The sequence below is a fragment of the Mus caroli genome, unplaced genomic scaffold (genome assembly GCF_978045245.1).
Source record: "Mus caroli unplaced genomic scaffold, Mus_caroli_1 scaffold_19, whole genome shotgun sequence".
In the NCBI taxonomy this organism is placed as follows: domain Eukaryota; kingdom Metazoa; phylum Chordata; class Mammalia; order Rodentia; family Muridae; genus Mus; species Mus caroli.
In genome coordinates this window covers 11,900,205-11,918,028 of record NW_028227274.1, presented here as the reverse complement: position 1 = coordinate 11,918,028, position 17,824 = coordinate 11,900,205, and the positions used below count along the sequence as shown (strand labels likewise).

General features: G+C 44.0%; 1 protein-coding gene across 5 annotated transcripts in view; it reads left to right on the top strand.

The window, feature by feature from the left end:
• The first annotated feature begins 2,935 nt into the window (after nucleotides 1-2,935).
• The window catches only part of Ss18 (SS18 subunit of BAF chromatin remodeling complex), a 56,042-nt gene continuing 41,153 nt past the window's right edge, over nucleotides 2,936-17,824 (top strand). For all 5 annotated transcript variants that reach the window (XM_021150369.3, XM_021150368.3, XM_021150367.3 and 2 more), the window contains exons 1-3: nucleotides 2,936-3,086; nucleotides 6,301-6,377; nucleotides 15,101-15,185. In XM_021150369.3, coding sequence (XP_021006028.1) covers nucleotides 3,018-3,086; nucleotides 6,301-6,377; nucleotides 15,101-15,185 — 231 coding nt within the window. In that variant the 5' untranslated portion in view covers nucleotides 2,936-3,017. The remainder of the gene's footprint in view (nucleotides 3,087-6,300; nucleotides 6,378-15,100; nucleotides 15,186-17,824) is intronic.

Here is a 17,824-nt window from a genome sequence, read left to right as displayed (position 1 = left end):
AATTAGGGTTCTACTGCTGTGAACAGACACCATCACCAAGGTAAGTCTTATAAGAATGATAGTTTAATTGGGGCTGGCTTACAGGTTCAGAGGTTCAGTCCATTATCATTAAGGTAGGAACCTGGCAACATTCAGGCATGGTGTAGGAGGAGCTGAGAGTTCTATATCTTCATCTACAGGCAGGTAGGAGCCAATTGAATTCCACGTGGTCAAGAGGAGGGACTAAAAGCCCATGCCCACAGTGACACACTTCCTCCAACAAGGCCACACCTCCAAATAGCGCCACCTCCTGGGCCGAGCTTACTCAAACCACCACAAGTAGGTTTCCTTTACAGTTGTCTTCCTTCCTGGAGATCATTTGCAATTTTGGACGGCCCCTTTGATCAATGCTTTGCAACGGATATAACACAAAGACCATACAAAAAACAAGTATTTTAATGTCAATCAGATAACCACAAAAAAGGCTGTGGTTGTTTCCTACATTGGCCTTACGGTCCTAGACACTATCCCACTACTCCAAATACTTGAAAGCTTATAACCTTCGGTCTATAGAGTCCTCTTTTCTACTCTTAGTAAGCTCCCGTTTTTTTTTTTTTAAAAGAAGGTACACTGTAGCTGTCTTCAGACACACCGGAAGAGGGCATGGGATCCCATTACAGATGGTTGTGAGCCACCTTGTGGCTGCTGGGAATTGAACTCAGGACCTCTGGAGGAACAGGCAGTGCTCTTAACCACTGAGCCATCTCTCTAGCACCCAGTAAGCTCTCATTTAAAGAGTCCTGCCTGGAATGAGAACTTTTCACATGTAATTGTTTTTCTTTTTAAAAAACTGGAATGTAGGAGCCGGGCGTGGTGGCGCACGCCTTTAATCCCAGCACTCGGGAGGCAGAGGCAGGCGGATTTCTGAGTTCGAGGCTAGCCTGGTCTACAGAGTGAGCTCCAGGACAGCCAGGGCTACACAGAGAAACCCTGTCTCGAAAAACCAAAAAAAAAAAAAAAAAAAAAAAAAAAAAAAAAAAAAAAACAAAATCAAAAAAACTGGAATGTAGAGGTTCAGACAAGTGCTGATTTGGTTTGCTTGTAGAATTTCCATACTGTCTGCCAAGTGGACTAAGGGGAGCCACAGGACTGTTTCAGATTCAGCTTTCCCACCGAAATCCTGTCCCTAATTACCATGATGTTGTTGGAAAATCAAATGTGACCATCCTTGCCAACCATCAGGCACACAGTGTTAGCGTGGACAGTAACTGGTTATTGTTCAGCCTTTGTAGAATTTTCAGGTGTGCTCACATGAATCCATTTGTATCACAGCGGGCTCCTTAGATTTAGGATAGTGAAAGACAAAAAGTTACTTCCCAAGAACAGTTACCATTGTAAGGGAGAGAGAAGGTTCCATCCTTTGATCTTAGAATGGCCGGAGTCTTCACCCTCTATCACGTGTGTGTGTGTGTGTGTGTGTGTGTGTGTGTGTGTGTGTGTGTGTAGTATTTCATATGCACAGCGTAGGGGAACCACATATGGAGGTCAGAATACAATTTGACTGAATTGGTTATCTCCTTCCACCATGTTGGTCACACAGACTGAACTCAGGATGTCAAGCTTGGCCACAGCACCTTACCAGATGAGCCATCTTGAAAGCCTAGTCTTCACCCTTTAGATTTCTTTAAATATAACAGAGACTTCAGAACTTAAGGCACACGAGTAGCCTGTAGTGCTGTCCTTGTTTGCTAACTGTTAAATTTTACTTATATGCATATCTGGTTTTGTTTACTTTTTGTAAATCTATTCTATAATAAAACAGCATGAAATCTTTGAGAGTTTCCTTTGCAGCTGGTGAATTCTACCACCCGTATAGGGCACTGACACCCAGAACCGCTATAAACTGACTGGTGACATTTGAAATAACATTTAAAAATATGTTTATTTTTTACTTTATTAACATTTTGGACACTTATTTTTTGGTTTTGCGAGACAGTGGCCCTCAGTGTAACTCTAACTGTCCTGAAACTCACTCTGTAGGGCAGGCTGGCCTTGAACTCACAGAGATCTGCTTGCCTCTGCCTTGAGTGTGCTGAGATTAAAGGCGAGCACCCCTGACACCCTAAAGTTAGGCACTAATTTTTGAGCATCAGTGATGTTGAGTAATGATTCACATAAACTTCTCTTTTGTGCGACTAGGAAGTCTATGTTGCAGAATTAATCCACAGCAACGTGTTTCTTTTGAATTTGCAGCTGTTGGCTTTATTCCCTTCATACTGACTTGAAGCCTGGAAGCCTGGGCCTAATTAAGCACTAAGTATTTAACTGGAGAAGAGGGTGGCTTTTCACAGCTTCGTTCCAAAGGCCCCAAGTCAGATCAAGTAGATCCACAAGTGTGGGCAGGGTCTATCTTTAGGCAAACTCCGAGTCCGGGGTTCTCTTTACTAATAGGCTAGACTAGACGAGCGTGCACTCCGAGGTGCGCACGTGGAGCGCAGGGAGCCATTTAAACTAGCGAATCCGCGTTCTCTGTGCTGACCCGATAGATGCTCCGGAGTCCCGACTGTCCTCTTTCCCTCTGGGCGGCCGCCCGGGCGAGCCTCTTCCCCAGAGGGTCGAGGGCACAGTTAGGGGCAGTGTGGCGGGCGGGCCCCGCGTTTCCTGTGACAGCGCGGCCCAGCCGCTCCCTCCCGCCGTGGCGGGACCATTTCCTGAGCGTCCGGGCAGAGGCGGCCGGCGCGGCGCTACCATCAGCGCAGGGACGCGGGGGTGCGGCCGGTGAGCGCGTGAGGACAGCGGGGCGGACCGCGGCGGGACCCGGGGCTCGAGCCGCAGCGGCAGCAGTGAGCGTCTTAAACTCCTTGCTGGGAGCTGCGGCTCCGCGTTAAGGCCAAGCCGGCCAGCGAGGGACGCGGCCCGGGAGCATCCTCCCCCCACCGGGCGCCCTAAGGTGGGACTGCCCGGAGGCGGGCGTCGGGCCCCCAGCTCCGCGGGCCCTGGAGCGCTCGGGACTCGCTGATCGCGGGCTCGGCGGCAACATGTCTGTGGCGTTCGCAGCCCCGAGGCAGCGGGGCAAGGGCGAAATCACGCCCGCCGCCATCCAGAAGGTGAGCCGGGAGAGGCGCCGGGACGCGGGCCGAGGCGGGGTGGCGTGGGGGCGGGCTGACGCCGGCTTTCCGACCGAGCCCTTTGGCGCCTGCTCTGCCCGCACAAAAGCGCTGGCAACCGCCGCCCGATTTCCCCGCGGGCCGGGTGGCCTCGCGCCGCGGGACTGTGAAGGGAGCGGCCCCGAGACTCCGGCGTCGCCCCGCCGGGACCCCACTCGCGGAAGCCCGACCCGAGAGTGCTGCGCCGCAAACTCCTCGGAGTTGAGGCCCTCTTCGGAGAACTTGAGAACCTTCCGCAATGTCTCGGGGCAGGCGAGGAAGGAGCCGGGGGCCCTCCGGGGCTCCCCGGGGTCGCTCCCGGGATCGCACCCGGGATCTGTTCCGGTCTGCAGCAGATAGATGCGCCTGAGCGCGCAGGGCGGGCGCTGGGGTTCCGGAGGGCGAGCCTGCTCTCGCTGGCCTAGCGCTGTTGGCCGTCCACAGCGACGGGCGGGCGGTTTGCATGAAGTCACGATCGAAGCGCTGGGAGCTGGGTCCTCAGAGAGTGCCACCCAGTCGCCGCTCCGGGGCTGCCAACTGGAGACACAAAGGTTCTTTATTATCCTCTGAGCCAGTGTCTAAAAGCAAGGCACTATTTAGCTCTCTGCATGGTAGACTTTAGAAAGTCGCCTCCTGTTAAGTTTAGCAGTTTGCCTTGCCCTGAGTATTTCGATCTTGTTCCTTGCCCCGGAGTAAGGTTAAGGGGAGCAAGTCAACCTGTAGTACCAATCGGGGCACCCTTGAAGACCTATGGGTTACGGCCATCGGTTTCTGTTTACTGTCAGGGTCTTTGTAGTGTGGCATTTGACATTTGCCCAACTGTTGCTTTATTTTTCTTTGAAGAAACCCGCCTGGCAGTGTCTGGAAACGCAGTTGGTTTCTTTAGAGTGCCAGGTTGAGCCAGTAGTCTGCTGAACAGCTTTCTTTAAGCACACACGTGCAGAAAGAATGTTTCTAAGGGGATTCTTTTTGAACTCTAGAAAAAGTCTGGCGCTTTCCTTTTTCTCAGTAGAGTTTTTTTTTTTTTTTTCTATTAGTTGCTTATCGTGAGTGAGTGATCTAGGTGCTAACTGGTTATATTTCATTCTCAGATGAAAAGTGAAAATGGATTAAAATTCTTTTGTTATTTTATACGTCTGTGTATGTCATGTGCATGCAGTGCTTTGGGGAGGTCAGAAGAAACATCAGTTCCCTGAAATGGAGTTAATAGCCTCCTGTGGGGGCTGGAAACCACACCCAGGCCCCCAGCAAGAGCATTAAGTGCTCTTGTCCTCTGAACCATCTCTCCAGCCCCCCAAAAGCATTACAATTCAAGTTCTGTTTGCAGTGTCAGATGTTGGTTTAGACAGGAGACAGATGGTTGGGGTTGTTTCATGTGTTGTGGATTCCTTGGTTGAGTATTGAATTGATGGCACTGCCTTCAGGGGGCAGATTTCTGTGAGATTGAGGCCAGCCTGGTCTACAGAGTTAGTTCCAGGGCAGCCAAGGCTACACCCTATCTTGAAAACAACAAAAATAGTAACAACAATAAAAAACAAAATAAATTTTTTGTATATAGTGATTATATTTAAGAGGCACACTTTAGAAAAGTGTTTGCTCTTAGCAATTGAAGATAATGATAAATGTGCAGGAAATACCAATTAATGGTAATTGGATTTTGTTTTTAATTGAAAATCACATTAAATGATTTTTGGTCTTGTCATGAAATTATGAAAGGTGGGGCATGCTTAGGATGCCCCCCTAAATCTAAAGCTCCTACAAACTTGGATAGTGTGCTAGGGACCCCATGTAGGTTTTCTTCTGTAGTGCCATTGGCATAGATGAATTAGTTAATCCTCAAAACCAAGGTTGCTTAGATTGCTATAAGATGCTAAAATGATAATTGATGTATCTTATGGTTTTTGGACTTTCTGAGATACCACAGTTTATTTTACAAACTTAAATTCTATTAAGTATTACCTGCATAGAGGTGATTGCTATGTGTCCTTTTGGAGGATCACGCATCTGCACAGTTAGAAAAGCAGCTGAGCCGTTACTTCAGGGCCCTTGGGCAGCACTGCTCCTGTGTTTGTTTCCTTCTGGAGAACAGATTTCCTCCTTCACACTAGAGCATGAGAATGCTCCAGTAGCAACTGGGGGTCAGCTTTCAACTAGCAGAAACTACTGTTACAGATAGGAGAGGTAATTGAATGTTTCTGTATTTAAAACAAGACACCTCAAAACAATGGCCTAGAAGGTGGCTCAGCTGGGTTCAAGGAGAGAGCCAGTGCCACAGAATTGCCCTCTGACTTCACACCACAGCACTCGAGAGTGTGTGTTTGTGTGTGTGTGAGAGAGAGATGATTAATATACACTGATGATAAGTAAGTCAAAAGAAACGCCCTTTTTCCATTATGAGTTTCAAAGAGAATAATTGAGATAGGTATTAAACATAGTTGATTAAATGTGATATCATTCCACATATACGAAGTAAGATTTTTTTTTTCTTTTTTGAGATAGTTTCTCTGTGAAGCCCTGACTGTCCTTGAACTCACTCTTGTAGACCAGGCTGGCCTTGAACTCACTCTTGTAGACCAGGCTGGCCTTGAACTCACGGAGATCTGCCTGCCTCTGCCTCCCAAATGCTAGGATTAAAGGCGTGCACTACCTTTCAACCAGCTTGTAGGATTTTTTTGTGTGTGTGTGTTGCAAGTTATGAGCAGTATTTTAACAGAAGACCACAGAAGGTTCACTTTCTATGTAGATACATTTCTAGAAAGATTCAAATTATGAAAAATCAGTTGTCGCAGAATTATCTATGCAAGTCATGTATAGCATGTTTCATAAGTGATTATACATTTTAACAGCAAAGGAAAATTTTAACCAAGTTTATTCAATCTCGTGTTTCTTACAATGAATTTTAAAATATTTTGTCAGAGCAAGTAGAAACACTATCACAAAGTAATTCTAAGTGGGTGGTGTTTTCCATGTTCACCGAGATGGTTCTGTAATCTGTAGTGGCTTTGAGAAAACAATGTTTCGCTTCTTTGCAGTGACCTGTTCATGGATACCTTCTCTTCGGGCTTCTTGGTTTTGAATTTTACTGGATGTACAGGTTTATAATGAACTCTCTGGCTTAGTTTTGAGTTTTACTGGATGTACAGGTTTATAATGAACTCTCTGGTTTTAATTTCAGATGCTGGATGAAAACAACCATCTTATTCAGTGTATAATGGACTATCAGAACAAAGGGAAGGCCTCGGAGTGCTCGCAGTAAGACAGACAAGCTCTTGGGCTTGGGTCTTGGGATTGTTACTTGTTATTTTGTCTTTGAGTTATTTATTTCAAAATGTGCATTTCAGTCTTTTTAAATGTACTTGTAGAGTCGTGGTACTGTCGCCTCAGTTGGTTTGAGAACATTTTAATCACCCCAGAGAGAAGCATATGTGTATTGGCCATCATTGGAAGTCTTTCCCACCAACCTCTTACCCTATAACCTACTTTCTCGTGGTGTGGTTTGAATATTGAGAACCTTCTGGAGAAGTGGATCCCCCCGTCTTTGACATAGGCTCTCCCGAAGCCCAGGCTGGTGCCAGACCTGTGATCCCTGCCTCTGTCTCTCAGGGGTGTCTGCACATCACATAAAGGGAAGTATGTGCCAGACACCCAGCTCCGCTTGGCTTTTTCACCCAGCTGACTGGTGCTGACACGTGCACTACTGCTTCCTTAGAAAGCCAAGTGCTCTCCCTGTCCTCCTGTCATTTGCCATTCATGCCACTTTGCTGAACATGAGACTCTTCTTGACTTTTTTACAAATGAAAATTCCTTCCTGATGGGAGCTATCATGTATGCCCAAATAATGACTGACACACACACATACACACACACACACACACACACACACACACAGAGAGAAAGGTATAATCTTAGTCTAGTGGTATTGTGACCCCACACACCTTTAATCCCAGCACTTGAAGGTACAGACAGGCAGATCTCTTAGGTCTGAAGCTAGCCTGGTCTGGGACTACACTGAGAAACCCTGTCTTAAAAAAAAGGGGGGGGGGGATGGGGGAAAAGAAAGAAAAAGAAATCTTCATGTATGTAGTGAACTTCAGAAAATACTGCTGTTCTAGAAACCCAGTCACCATTAGGACCAAATTTCTGAAGTGATCTCTCTGAAGTAAGTGATAAACCCTAGTAGAATCAAATGGGCATGGCCGGAATCCCAGCACCTTTAAGGCAGGAGAATTATAAATTCAAGGCCAGCCTGAGCCACACCTCAAGACCCTGTCTTTTTTTTGTTTTGTTTTGTTTTGTGTTTTTTTTTTTTTTTCGAGACAGGGTTTCTCTGTGTAGCCCTGGCTGTAGACCAGGCTGGCCTCAAACAAGACCCCGTCTTAAACAAACCAAAAACCCTCAAAACCAGATCAGCAGAAGAGTCTGACCCTGAGGCATCTTGGGCAGCAGTGTCTGGCAGATACAGGTAAAGATGAGACAAAGTTTCTAGCAGATGCCATAGGGAGGAAGTGACATGCTTTACAGAATACTGTCACGTCAGTGTGTAACCACCATCACAGCTTTGAGAGAGTTGACGCCCCTCCCGGTCCTGAGCTGTGTGTCGTGTTTTGGTTTTACTGAGTCTGGCCACTGACTGCTGCCTGGAGAGCACTGCTTTAGAGCCTCTCACTCAGCCGTGGTGTGCCCTTTCCTAGGGCTCCTGTTGGCTCTCTCTCACGGGAGATAGCGCCAGCAACCACTTGGTCAGCTTTCCACCTTTATTGGTCTCTTGCCCTCCGGTGATTCACTCTACATCTGAATTTCAGGTCTCTCTTTTGCCTCTCTACCCAAAGTAAGTTTTGAAATAAAAATCTATGTTTAATATTATAAAAATTTTATGACTACCTTTTATTTTCCATTATCTTATTTCCTTCTGTATGAATTTATGTCAATACACATATAGATTATGATGTTTTAATGTTTATAGAAGTAATTTTTTTCTTTTTTTCTTGTTGGCCAAGGATCAAATTTAGGACGGTGTTTCTGTTTGGCAAGTGCTATCCCCCTTGAGTGATTGCCAGACCTAGGCTGCAATTCTTAAGTAATCACTAGGGCAGAGACCATGCTGAATTGCCAAACCACTCTGCCAAAAGTTTCCTTGCTTTACTGCATCCCTGTCACGGCGTTCACCCACCGTGGCCAGTCCTAGATACAGAGACACACCTAGTCCAACAAGGCCACACCTCCTAATAGTGCCACTCCCTGGGCCAAGCATATACAAACCATCACGATATTATCCCTTACTGAAATTCTTTAGATGTTAACAGATCGGCCCAGTCACTTTACTTCATAGACATTTGAGAATGATTGCAGATATAGGTTATGTTTAGTAACCCAGGTTTTCCCTAAAGTCCGGCGTGCACTCTTACGTTGCCTGAGTTTAGATTATTGCAGTGATGAGTGCAGGACTGCTGGGCTGCAGAGCTTTCAGGGTTTCCCAGTTAGTGTGTCCTCTCCGCATCCCAGTGTGGGTCATATTTGCATTTGGTGGGGACATCTTGTAGGTATGCTTTAACCATAGCTGCTCCTCGGACTTAACTAAGTTTCACCGTGTTGACGTTGTTGCAGAAGGCAGCAATTCTGTGGTGGACTCCTCAGTTAAGTCCTAATTTATGTTTCTGCATAATGAAGTTCACACTGTGCCCTATGGCCATAGTGTGACTGTCCCCACCCTAGTTGAACAGTAGCAGCTTGTTCTAGTATCTGTGGTAATTTGATGAATTAGTTAAGCTGCTGCCTGCTGTTTTCTTCAGCAGATTTACTGGCTTATGTGTAATTCATATGCCTGTCACTGGGAAGGCACCTTGAAGCACACCTTTCCTCACTATGCTTCAGTGTATTAATTTTAGTAGCCACTAGTGATTTCCCCACGATGGTTAATACCATTACGGCTGTCAAGTGATGCCTAGGTCCATCGCTCGTAAACTCATTTGGAGTTCTGTTGTGAGGAGGTTATCTCTCTCCTCTTGCTTGGCATTTCATGCCTTTGCATTTGAATGGAGTTGTACATTCCTTCTGTGTTCTTAACCTTGGGTGTGACTCTGTCAAATACCTAAATACCTTGTTTTTTGTTTTTGTTTTTTCCTTGGGTTGTTCTAGATCTGGCTACTAGAAGCATTTCTGTCTGACTTCTTGATATCTCTCTTAAATTTTTGAATATTTTCCTGTACCTTGAAATGTTTTATTTCCTCTTGTACAAATCTGGATTCATCTCTTTCTCTTAAGACCAGATTGGTGGTGGTTTTATTTGTCTAAATATATGGTTGAAATATAGAAACCAAAACATTGATATTAGATTATCTTGTTTTCTAATCACACACTTGGCATTTTGTATGACCACTTCCATTTATATATTTTGTTTTTTTCAATACATTTTTGTTGGTATATATTTGAAATTTTATTTTTAAAAAGTAGTGGTCTAATTCTGTGGTTTTGTCACGGATGATCATCAGGGGTGAGGTCACTCCCTGAAGCAGACATGCAGGCACTGCCACAGTGATTCTTCAAATCTGTGGCATTTAAGAACCTGGAGTAGAATAGGTTTCATTTTTGTGTATGACCCAGTGTTAAGGGCAGCGAGGTGCTCCCACTGTGGCGGATCCTGTTTGGTTTGTATTGGAAGCTTTGTCACCTGTGTGTGTGTCATCTGTCCACTCTGCCTCTACACATGGCCTAGACGGTCCTCACCTGTGCTTGATGCTGCTGGGGCATAGACTGACCTCAGGTGGAGGCTTACGTTTTGCCTTTCCTCACGAGTTTTTGACTCCGTTCTACATTGAATCAAGCAAGTTTTGCTGTGTCATTTAGGACTGCCCTTAATTCTTGGGGGCTGGAGTTTTATTTTATGTTTTTCAGGTTCTTGTATTCTTTCACAATTTCACACTTATCTGTAATGTGCTCTGATGGGATTCTCCTCCATTATACTGTTACCCCCTCCTACCAAGCCCTCCTTCCCACCAAGACCACGAGGCTTTCACCTCTCTCTCTCTCTCTCTCTCTCTCTCTCTCTCTCTCTCTGTGTGTGTGTGTGTGTCCCTCCCGTTCTGCCTCAGAGAAGCTTGATCAGCAGTCTGAGCTGCAGTTTCGGCTTTGATGGGTTATCTTTGTTTGGACTGTTTTTTTGTTTGGTTGGTTGGTTTTGTTTTTGTTTTGTTTTGATTTTTGGTATTCGCTGTTTTCCAAGTTGTTGATGCAGCTTATGAATAAAGAAAAAAGCACCCCTGCTCTCAGCACTGACAGGTGCTTCATGCCCCTGCTGGGGTTGCAGGGAAAGGAAAGTGCAGAGAAGCATTGGAGAAGGATGTCTTCCGGGAGTCAGCTTTGTGGATGAAATGTAACTTTGTTCCATTGTGGGTGAGAGGATCTTGGGGCCCACTGTCTCCTGTCAGCTAGCTACAGGGAGAAAGAATCCTGTTCCTTGGCCCTGCACCAGTCAGTAATCCCTACTTGCTCTTGCAGCAACCCTAATTAATGCAGTGGATCCCCCACCTCATTGTGAAAGAAAACATGAACTTGAAAAAAAATATTCACCTCCCCTACACGCAGACAAAAGAAGGATTTTAGCTAGGTGTCACACAGAAGGCTGAGGCAGGAGGATTGCCATGACTTCCAGGTGATCCTAGAGCCTATAAGAGCCTATCTAAAGAATAGCAAACCTAACAAGTCCTTACAGTTTTAAAACTGTACTGTTGATAGTATTTGCATTGTAAAACAATTAGGAAGCAAATGCGTTGTTTAAAACAAGACAGTGAGCACCCCCTTCCCACAGGGCTTCCCAGGAGTGAGGCTTTCCTGTGTTGCTCTGTAAGTCAGGGGTTGGAAGCGTTGTGTGCATAGGCGATGTTCTTCCTGGTTTGCGAACGCATACTTGAGACTGTTACTGCTTCCTTCAGTGTAGTTTGGATGTTTTCTAAGTCAATCCAGATTTTGCTTTAATCAGAAGCCCCCCTTCCCCTTTTTGGTATTTTAGGATGGCTACAACTATTTCAGAGTGTTTTATAAATTTTAATGCCAAAAGATAGTATTGGTCATTATCTAATGGAATCTTAGTTTAAACCACTGCTCACCAAACTAACTTATCCTACAAACTGTAGTTTGACCATTGAATAAATGTGCTGGGTTAAAGTTATTCTTAAAATTAAGCTTTTCAGATTAATTTTTTTTCTTTAATAAATTTAGGACTGGTTATTTTGCCTTATGGTCGGTAATACATCTTCTCTTTAGTGGTGTCTTTAGGGACTGATGTCTCTTTTAGTAGTGAGCATAGACATTTGGAAGTATCTGTTAGAACTTGTTAGGACCAGACAGTCATCAAACATAAGATTTTAATGGATCTCGTAGCTATGGCTGGCTTCCAGCTGTTCCCATCATCAAATATAAGATGTGATGTGATTGATCATCTCCTGTTAGTTATACATTCATATTTCTTGTGTTACCACAGTACTGAGAACAGGTACAGTGATGTTTAAAGAAAAGAAACCATAAAGGCACCATCAGCCAGTTTTGTCATCATGTGGGCATTGCAGAGCACACCACACAGACTGAGAGGGCAGCCGGACATTGTGGGAACACTGGGGATACCCACTCCATCCTTGACTAAAATGTAGAGGACCACACACCTGTAAGAACTGCAGTAACAAGTGTAATGATATTTATACTAGAACATGAAATTTTATGGGAAAATGTTTTTCAGATTCTTCAGGTTTTTGTTGTTATTGTTGTTGATTTATAAATTATATCTTAGGTGACTTACATGTAAACTCAGAAGAGAATGAGAAAAAAAATAAAAGTAACCAGGTTTTTGTTAATCATTTTTGAGATTTGTTTTGTCTTAGCTTTTTGATGAATATTACTTATTTTTCTTACTGCAGTTGTACTCCAAAGAGCACCTGCTAGCCTAGTTTATTGATATCTGCCTATAGTCTCAACACTCTGGAGTTTGAGGCAAGAAGATTACTAATCCAGACAAAAACCTGTCTAAAATAAAATGAGATAAAATTGCTGAGTTAAAGGCCAGTGTCTGGTTTATGTAGTTAGTTCTGGGGCCAACCTGAACTAAATTAAGGTGTCGCTTCAACAAATAAACAAAACAATAGAAAACTAGAAACCACAAATCAGCTTGCATTTGTGAACATTCTTATGTTAGGAAAAGAACTTAGAGGCCTGAGTTCTCTGTGTTGGATGGGTGTTAACGTTCTCGTGAGGTGGTACTCAGGGGTGGGCCGATGTACATTGGGATTGAAGTATGTTTTTGACAAACCAGATGTGTGCATAGACAGAATGGAAGGACAGATGCTATAAAATACTGCTCAGAAATCTGGAGAAAGATGTAAAGATTTCTCCGTAAATTTAAAATAACTTCAAAGGTTAGATTTGATGTTGAGAACATTTGGGTAAATAGCTTGAAAATTTAACTGAGTTATGGTGTGAGTTAAAGCTTCAAGAGACTTTTGAGGCCTGCTTTAACTCCTGTTAGGCAGTCAGCTAGCATGGACCATGCAGTAATTTTCTAAGGGCTGATCAGCCTAAGTAAGAGGTTTTGTTATGTTGCACATAGACAAAGTCTTCAGGTTGGGCATCTTCACCTGCCATGGTAGTTGGTCATGTAGTTAGACGTGTTAATCTGCCATGGGGAGTTAGTCTCAAGCTCTCACTTGAGGATCATACTAACATAAGAAAACTCAGAGAAGAAAGACTTGAAAATGTAGGCTTTGAAGTTAGTGTGTGTCCTACTTAAAAGTGACTGCGTGGTCCTGCCAGCAGGCTCAGCAGGTAAAAGAGCTTTTACCTGCTAGCTTTTACATCACTAGACATGGCTTTAGTTTGATCCCCAGGACCCACCTAGTGGAGGGAGAGAAGTTGTGGTCCCCATTACTGCTCCTATGACCATGGATACAATTTTTAAACATGGGTGTTTGAGGGCTGGACATGGTGGTACATCCTAAATCCCAGCACTCAGGAGGCAGAGGCTCGAACTTAGGCAACCTGACTTCCAGACGACAAGGTGAGTTCCAGGAGAGCCAGGGCTATACAGAGAAACCCTGACTCAAAAAAAGGGGTTGGGGGAGGCAGTTTGGTTATTTTTGTCTTGAGTGCAAGGGAGTGTTAAGTTCCAAGTAAGACAAGTATGGAGTTGTGAGACAGTCTACTTGCTGCTTGCTGTCAGTAGTCTGCAGAATTGCAAAGACAATCATAAGAGCTCCGCTTGGTCCTTGTTTACCCAAGAGCCTTATAAAAAGGTCTCCTTTCCGATTTGGTGTATGTGAGCAGCGGGACTACAAGCCTAAGTTTCTTAGTGAGGAACCTGTGATCAGTAAAGAGCCAAGCTTTTCTCCCCTTAGAAACCCTGCTGTTAGTTGTTTATAATAGAGAATTCTTTCAGTTTGGATCTGAATTAGAGTGTTTCATTTATTTGAATACAATTCTTTTGACATACTCATTTAAAATTTATAGCTAGTATCTATAATAAATGAGTCTCAGCTTCTGAGACATGGTCTTGCTATATTCCCAGGCTAACCGTGTTTCCGTGCCAGCTTCTCAAGTGCTGGGGCCACAGGCCTTTGCCACCATGCCTGGCCTGAGGAAAATGAAGTCTTTAAACAGTGGAACATTTTGGTGTAGACTTTAAATTTGTATTTATGTACTGAAACCAAACAGTAATTAGATCACTGCCAATTTTTGGTTTTATATGAGTTAACTTTAAAAAATTACAAAGTGACTTTAATTATTAAGCAATGTCACTAAAAGCCATTGTTCTAGCTGTGTTTAACCATAGAGCCCGAGTCTTAAGAATTCCATTATAGTTTTAAAGTGAATTGTTAATGATTTTAATCTTCTGCTATTTTATTCATGTCTGCTGTAGCAGTTTTTACGTTGATTGATTCCCGTTGTGTTGGCAAAGATGCCCTTATAGAAGAAGGGTGTAACGTTGGCTAAAATCAGCTGAGACAACCCAGAGAGGGAGTGTGTGGATCATACCTTGGCTTAAAGTTTTTGGTAAAATGCAAATGGCACAGGAGTACTTGGGAGGCAGGTGGATCTCTGAGTTTGAGGCTTGCCTGGTCAGAGTGAGTTCCAGGCCAGTCAGGGCTATGTAATGAGACCCCAACAACACAAAGAAAGCAGGAGGAAGTGTGGGGGCAGTGAGCATATCTCATTGAATTCCTGTGTTCTAACTCTGGTAAAACCCCTGTGCTGTGTCTGCCTCTGAATGTGGGATATTAATCCCTTGACCAGCTGTGGAGTCTTGTGTAACTCAGCACTGTAAACCATGATTTCTCAGTGGTAGGTAAGTGGAGAGACTCATTGCCTCAGTCAGGGTTTCCATTGCTTCAATGAAACACAATGACCAAAAAGCAAGTTGGAGAGGAAAGAGTTTATTCAGCTTACACTTCTACATTGCTGTTCACCATCAAAGGAAGTCAGGACAGGAACTCAAGCAGGCAGGAACCTGGAGATAGGAGTTGATGCAGTGGCCATGGGTAGGGTGGGAGGGGGTGGGAAGGATGCTGTTTACTGGCTTGCTTCCCATGGCTTGCTCAGCCTTCGATCTTATAAAGTCCAGGACCATCAGACCATGGATAGCACCAGCCACAAGAGCTCACTAATTGAGAAAATGCCTTACAGCTGAATCTCACGGAGGCATTTTCTCAACTGAGGCTTCTTCCTTGCTGACTCTAGCTTGTGTCAGGTTGATACAACCAGCCAGTGCACAGAGAACATGCGTGCCTAGCACATGGTGAGATTGCTCTGCGCTCCATTACCTTAAATGTGTTGTGTGTCAATTGGAATTATTTTGCAGAGGAAATAAGAAAAGTTGAAGTGCTATTAATACACAGGTAACATCTTTCATTAAGCTCTAAAAATAATTATCGTGCTGTTTGCATTTAAGCAGTTGGAAGATTTTTTTTTTAATATTGGTATTTGTTTTATTTTAATAGGTATCAGCAGATATTGCATACAAACCTGGTATACCTTGCTACAATAGCAGACTCTAATCAAAATATGCAGTCTCTCTTACCAGCAGTAAGTACCTGTGCAATCCTGTGGTGAATGTCTCTGCCCCCGTGTGATGTCACCGGGTTTTGTTTCTTGAATGCTGTGTTGTGTTACTCGTCTGATTTGCATGGATTCTCCCCAAATGCTCCCTGTTGGTTTATTTTAAATTACTGAGTAAGTTGCTAATGTGCCTGGGATATTTCATTTCAGTGTTAACCACTTCCACCCGAATCTCTAGCTATCAGGACTGTTGACCTTACAACAACGTAAACCAGATTCCCAGGGTCTGAACAGAAGTTTCCCAACAAACTTCTGTGTGATCGCCTCAAGGCCAGACAAGATCCTGGAGTGGCACTGGCTGGTTTATCTGCCAGTTTATGCTTTTGTAGCTCCATCTGTTTGTTGGGGAAACTGAGTCACTTGCTGTGGAGCCTCTATTACACTCTGGATTCTGTCTCGCAGAATCTGTAGCTATAACATGTCCTTCCATCTCGGTGGCACAAACTGGTACGTAGGTGGAGACTCAGCTGGGCTTGAGGTTGTTCCAGGTTTCCTCTGTTGGGTCAAGTCAGGAAGATGTGCTTTCAGCATCCGAGATACCAAACTAGTCATCTATTACACCCAAGACTCGGCCGAGAGCAGCGGCTTTCAAGGAGTTTTCTTTCCTTTTTGTTTGTTTGGGGACTAAGACTCAGGGATCAGTTTGAATGCTTGGGCATTGTTATTACAAGATTTTTATGTTTACTGGGCCCTTTTAGTTGACAGAACTAGAATTTTTTTTTCTTTTTTTAAATATGAGATCTAAGAGGTATTTGTACTTCAAGAGATGGTTTTAGTTATCTTATTGAGACGAGGTCCTCCTCGCTAGCTGAGGCTGGCCCAGCATTTGCTGTGTTTACTTTCCTTTGGTTGCTAAAGGCATGCACCAACATGCTCACTTGAGAAACTATTTTACCTGGCTTTGATTTTGTGGTTAGTATCTCCTGTCTTCATCCACAAGCTTGAAGTGGATCACGTGATAATGTGTGCACAGAACATGTGAGACCTGAGAGCATGTTTGACCTTGACCCAGTCTGCTGGGATACTTTTGAACATGAAATAGTTTGTATGGGTATTGCTGTGAACTTCATTGCTCTTGAGTTGATTTTTGCAGGCAGTGGGCTTGTTTGGCTTGCTTCCTCCTGTGTGGCTGATTCTCTCTCAGTATGCTTGGAAATGGCCTTTTTTTCATCTGGTTTCTCAAGTATTGCTGTATGTGTGGACCTGTGTCTGACCTTTGTCCTGTTGGTCTTTGTAAGGAAATTCCATGATGTCATCACCCCTGACCACGCAGTTCTTCCTTCTTCTCACTCTGCTTTCATGGACTTAGTGCTAGGTACTTCATTCAGGTGTGTGTGTGTATGTTGTGTGTGTTATGTGTGTGTATGTGTACATGCATGTGCGACACAGCACTCATGGAGATCAGAGGACAGCCGAGTTCTTTCTGCCTTTTTAAGAGTTCTAGACTTGTGCTGCTGAGCAAGCGCCTCTGAGCTGAGCCGAATCTCTGGTCTGTCTTTGTTTTTCTGTGCCTAGCATCTGCATGGATGTGCATGCAGTAGGGTTTGAATCTTCCCTTCCAGGACATTGTCTTTAGCTCCTGGTGTTTTGTTCTCTGTATTCCCAGTTGTGTCATTTGTTCCCCACCAGTTCCGACTCCTCTGTTCTTAGAAATGGTAGCACAGGACATCCCTGTCTGCTCTGAGCTCAGAGGGAGAGATCCATCTGACCAGTACGTGTGATGTGGACTGTAGTATTCTATAGAAAACTATATCGAAATAAAATAAAAGTCTGCTTTGGTTTCTGGTGTGCGAATTAAAGCGTGTATCTCAGATGAGTCGTACTTAACTAAGTGATCTGTGCTTTCTTCTTCAGGCTGTCAGTGTGGTACTTTACACTGGCCAATAATAACTCCTACCTAAGAAAGGAGTTAACTTTCCTGTGTCTGTCTCACTTGGTCATGGCCTTTGTTTTTCTGTTTTTGTTTTTTGAGATGGGACATCTTATTGTAGCTGAGGTTGGTGTGGAACTTGCTGTGTAGCCCAGGCTGGCCTTGACTCCTAGATTCCTGCTTTTGCTTCTAAGGTGCTGGGATTACAGGCAGATGTGTGAGAACACCCAGCTTGGTCACTGTACACAATACCTGTTGTATTTGCATCTTTGTAACTGATCTCTCTTTTTTTAATTGATTGTTGCAGACTTCATAAAATGAAATGGAATTTTCTTGCTTTGTCTTATGTGAAAGAGTGCTGAAATGTGACTTTAAATGGTTGGTGTGCCTCTGTGGAATAGTATCTTCGTTTAGTCTCCTTAGCATTTTAAATTTATTTGTATAAAGCTGATGAAATAATTTTTTAAATAATAACAATAGGACTATTTGTTTGTTTGATTGTTTGTTTGAGACAGGGTTTCTGTGTGTATCCCTGGTTGTCCTGGAACTTGCATTTTAGAGTACGCTGGCCTTGAACTCAGCCATCTGCCGCTTCTGCCTCCTGAGTACTGGGATTCCAGACATCACTCCCCAGCTGGAATCTTGATTTGTTTACCATAATTGACTTGTATATTTTCTTGTGACTTTCCTGTCAGTCGTGACAGATATAGGTGACCTATTTTTTAAATATTTTAAA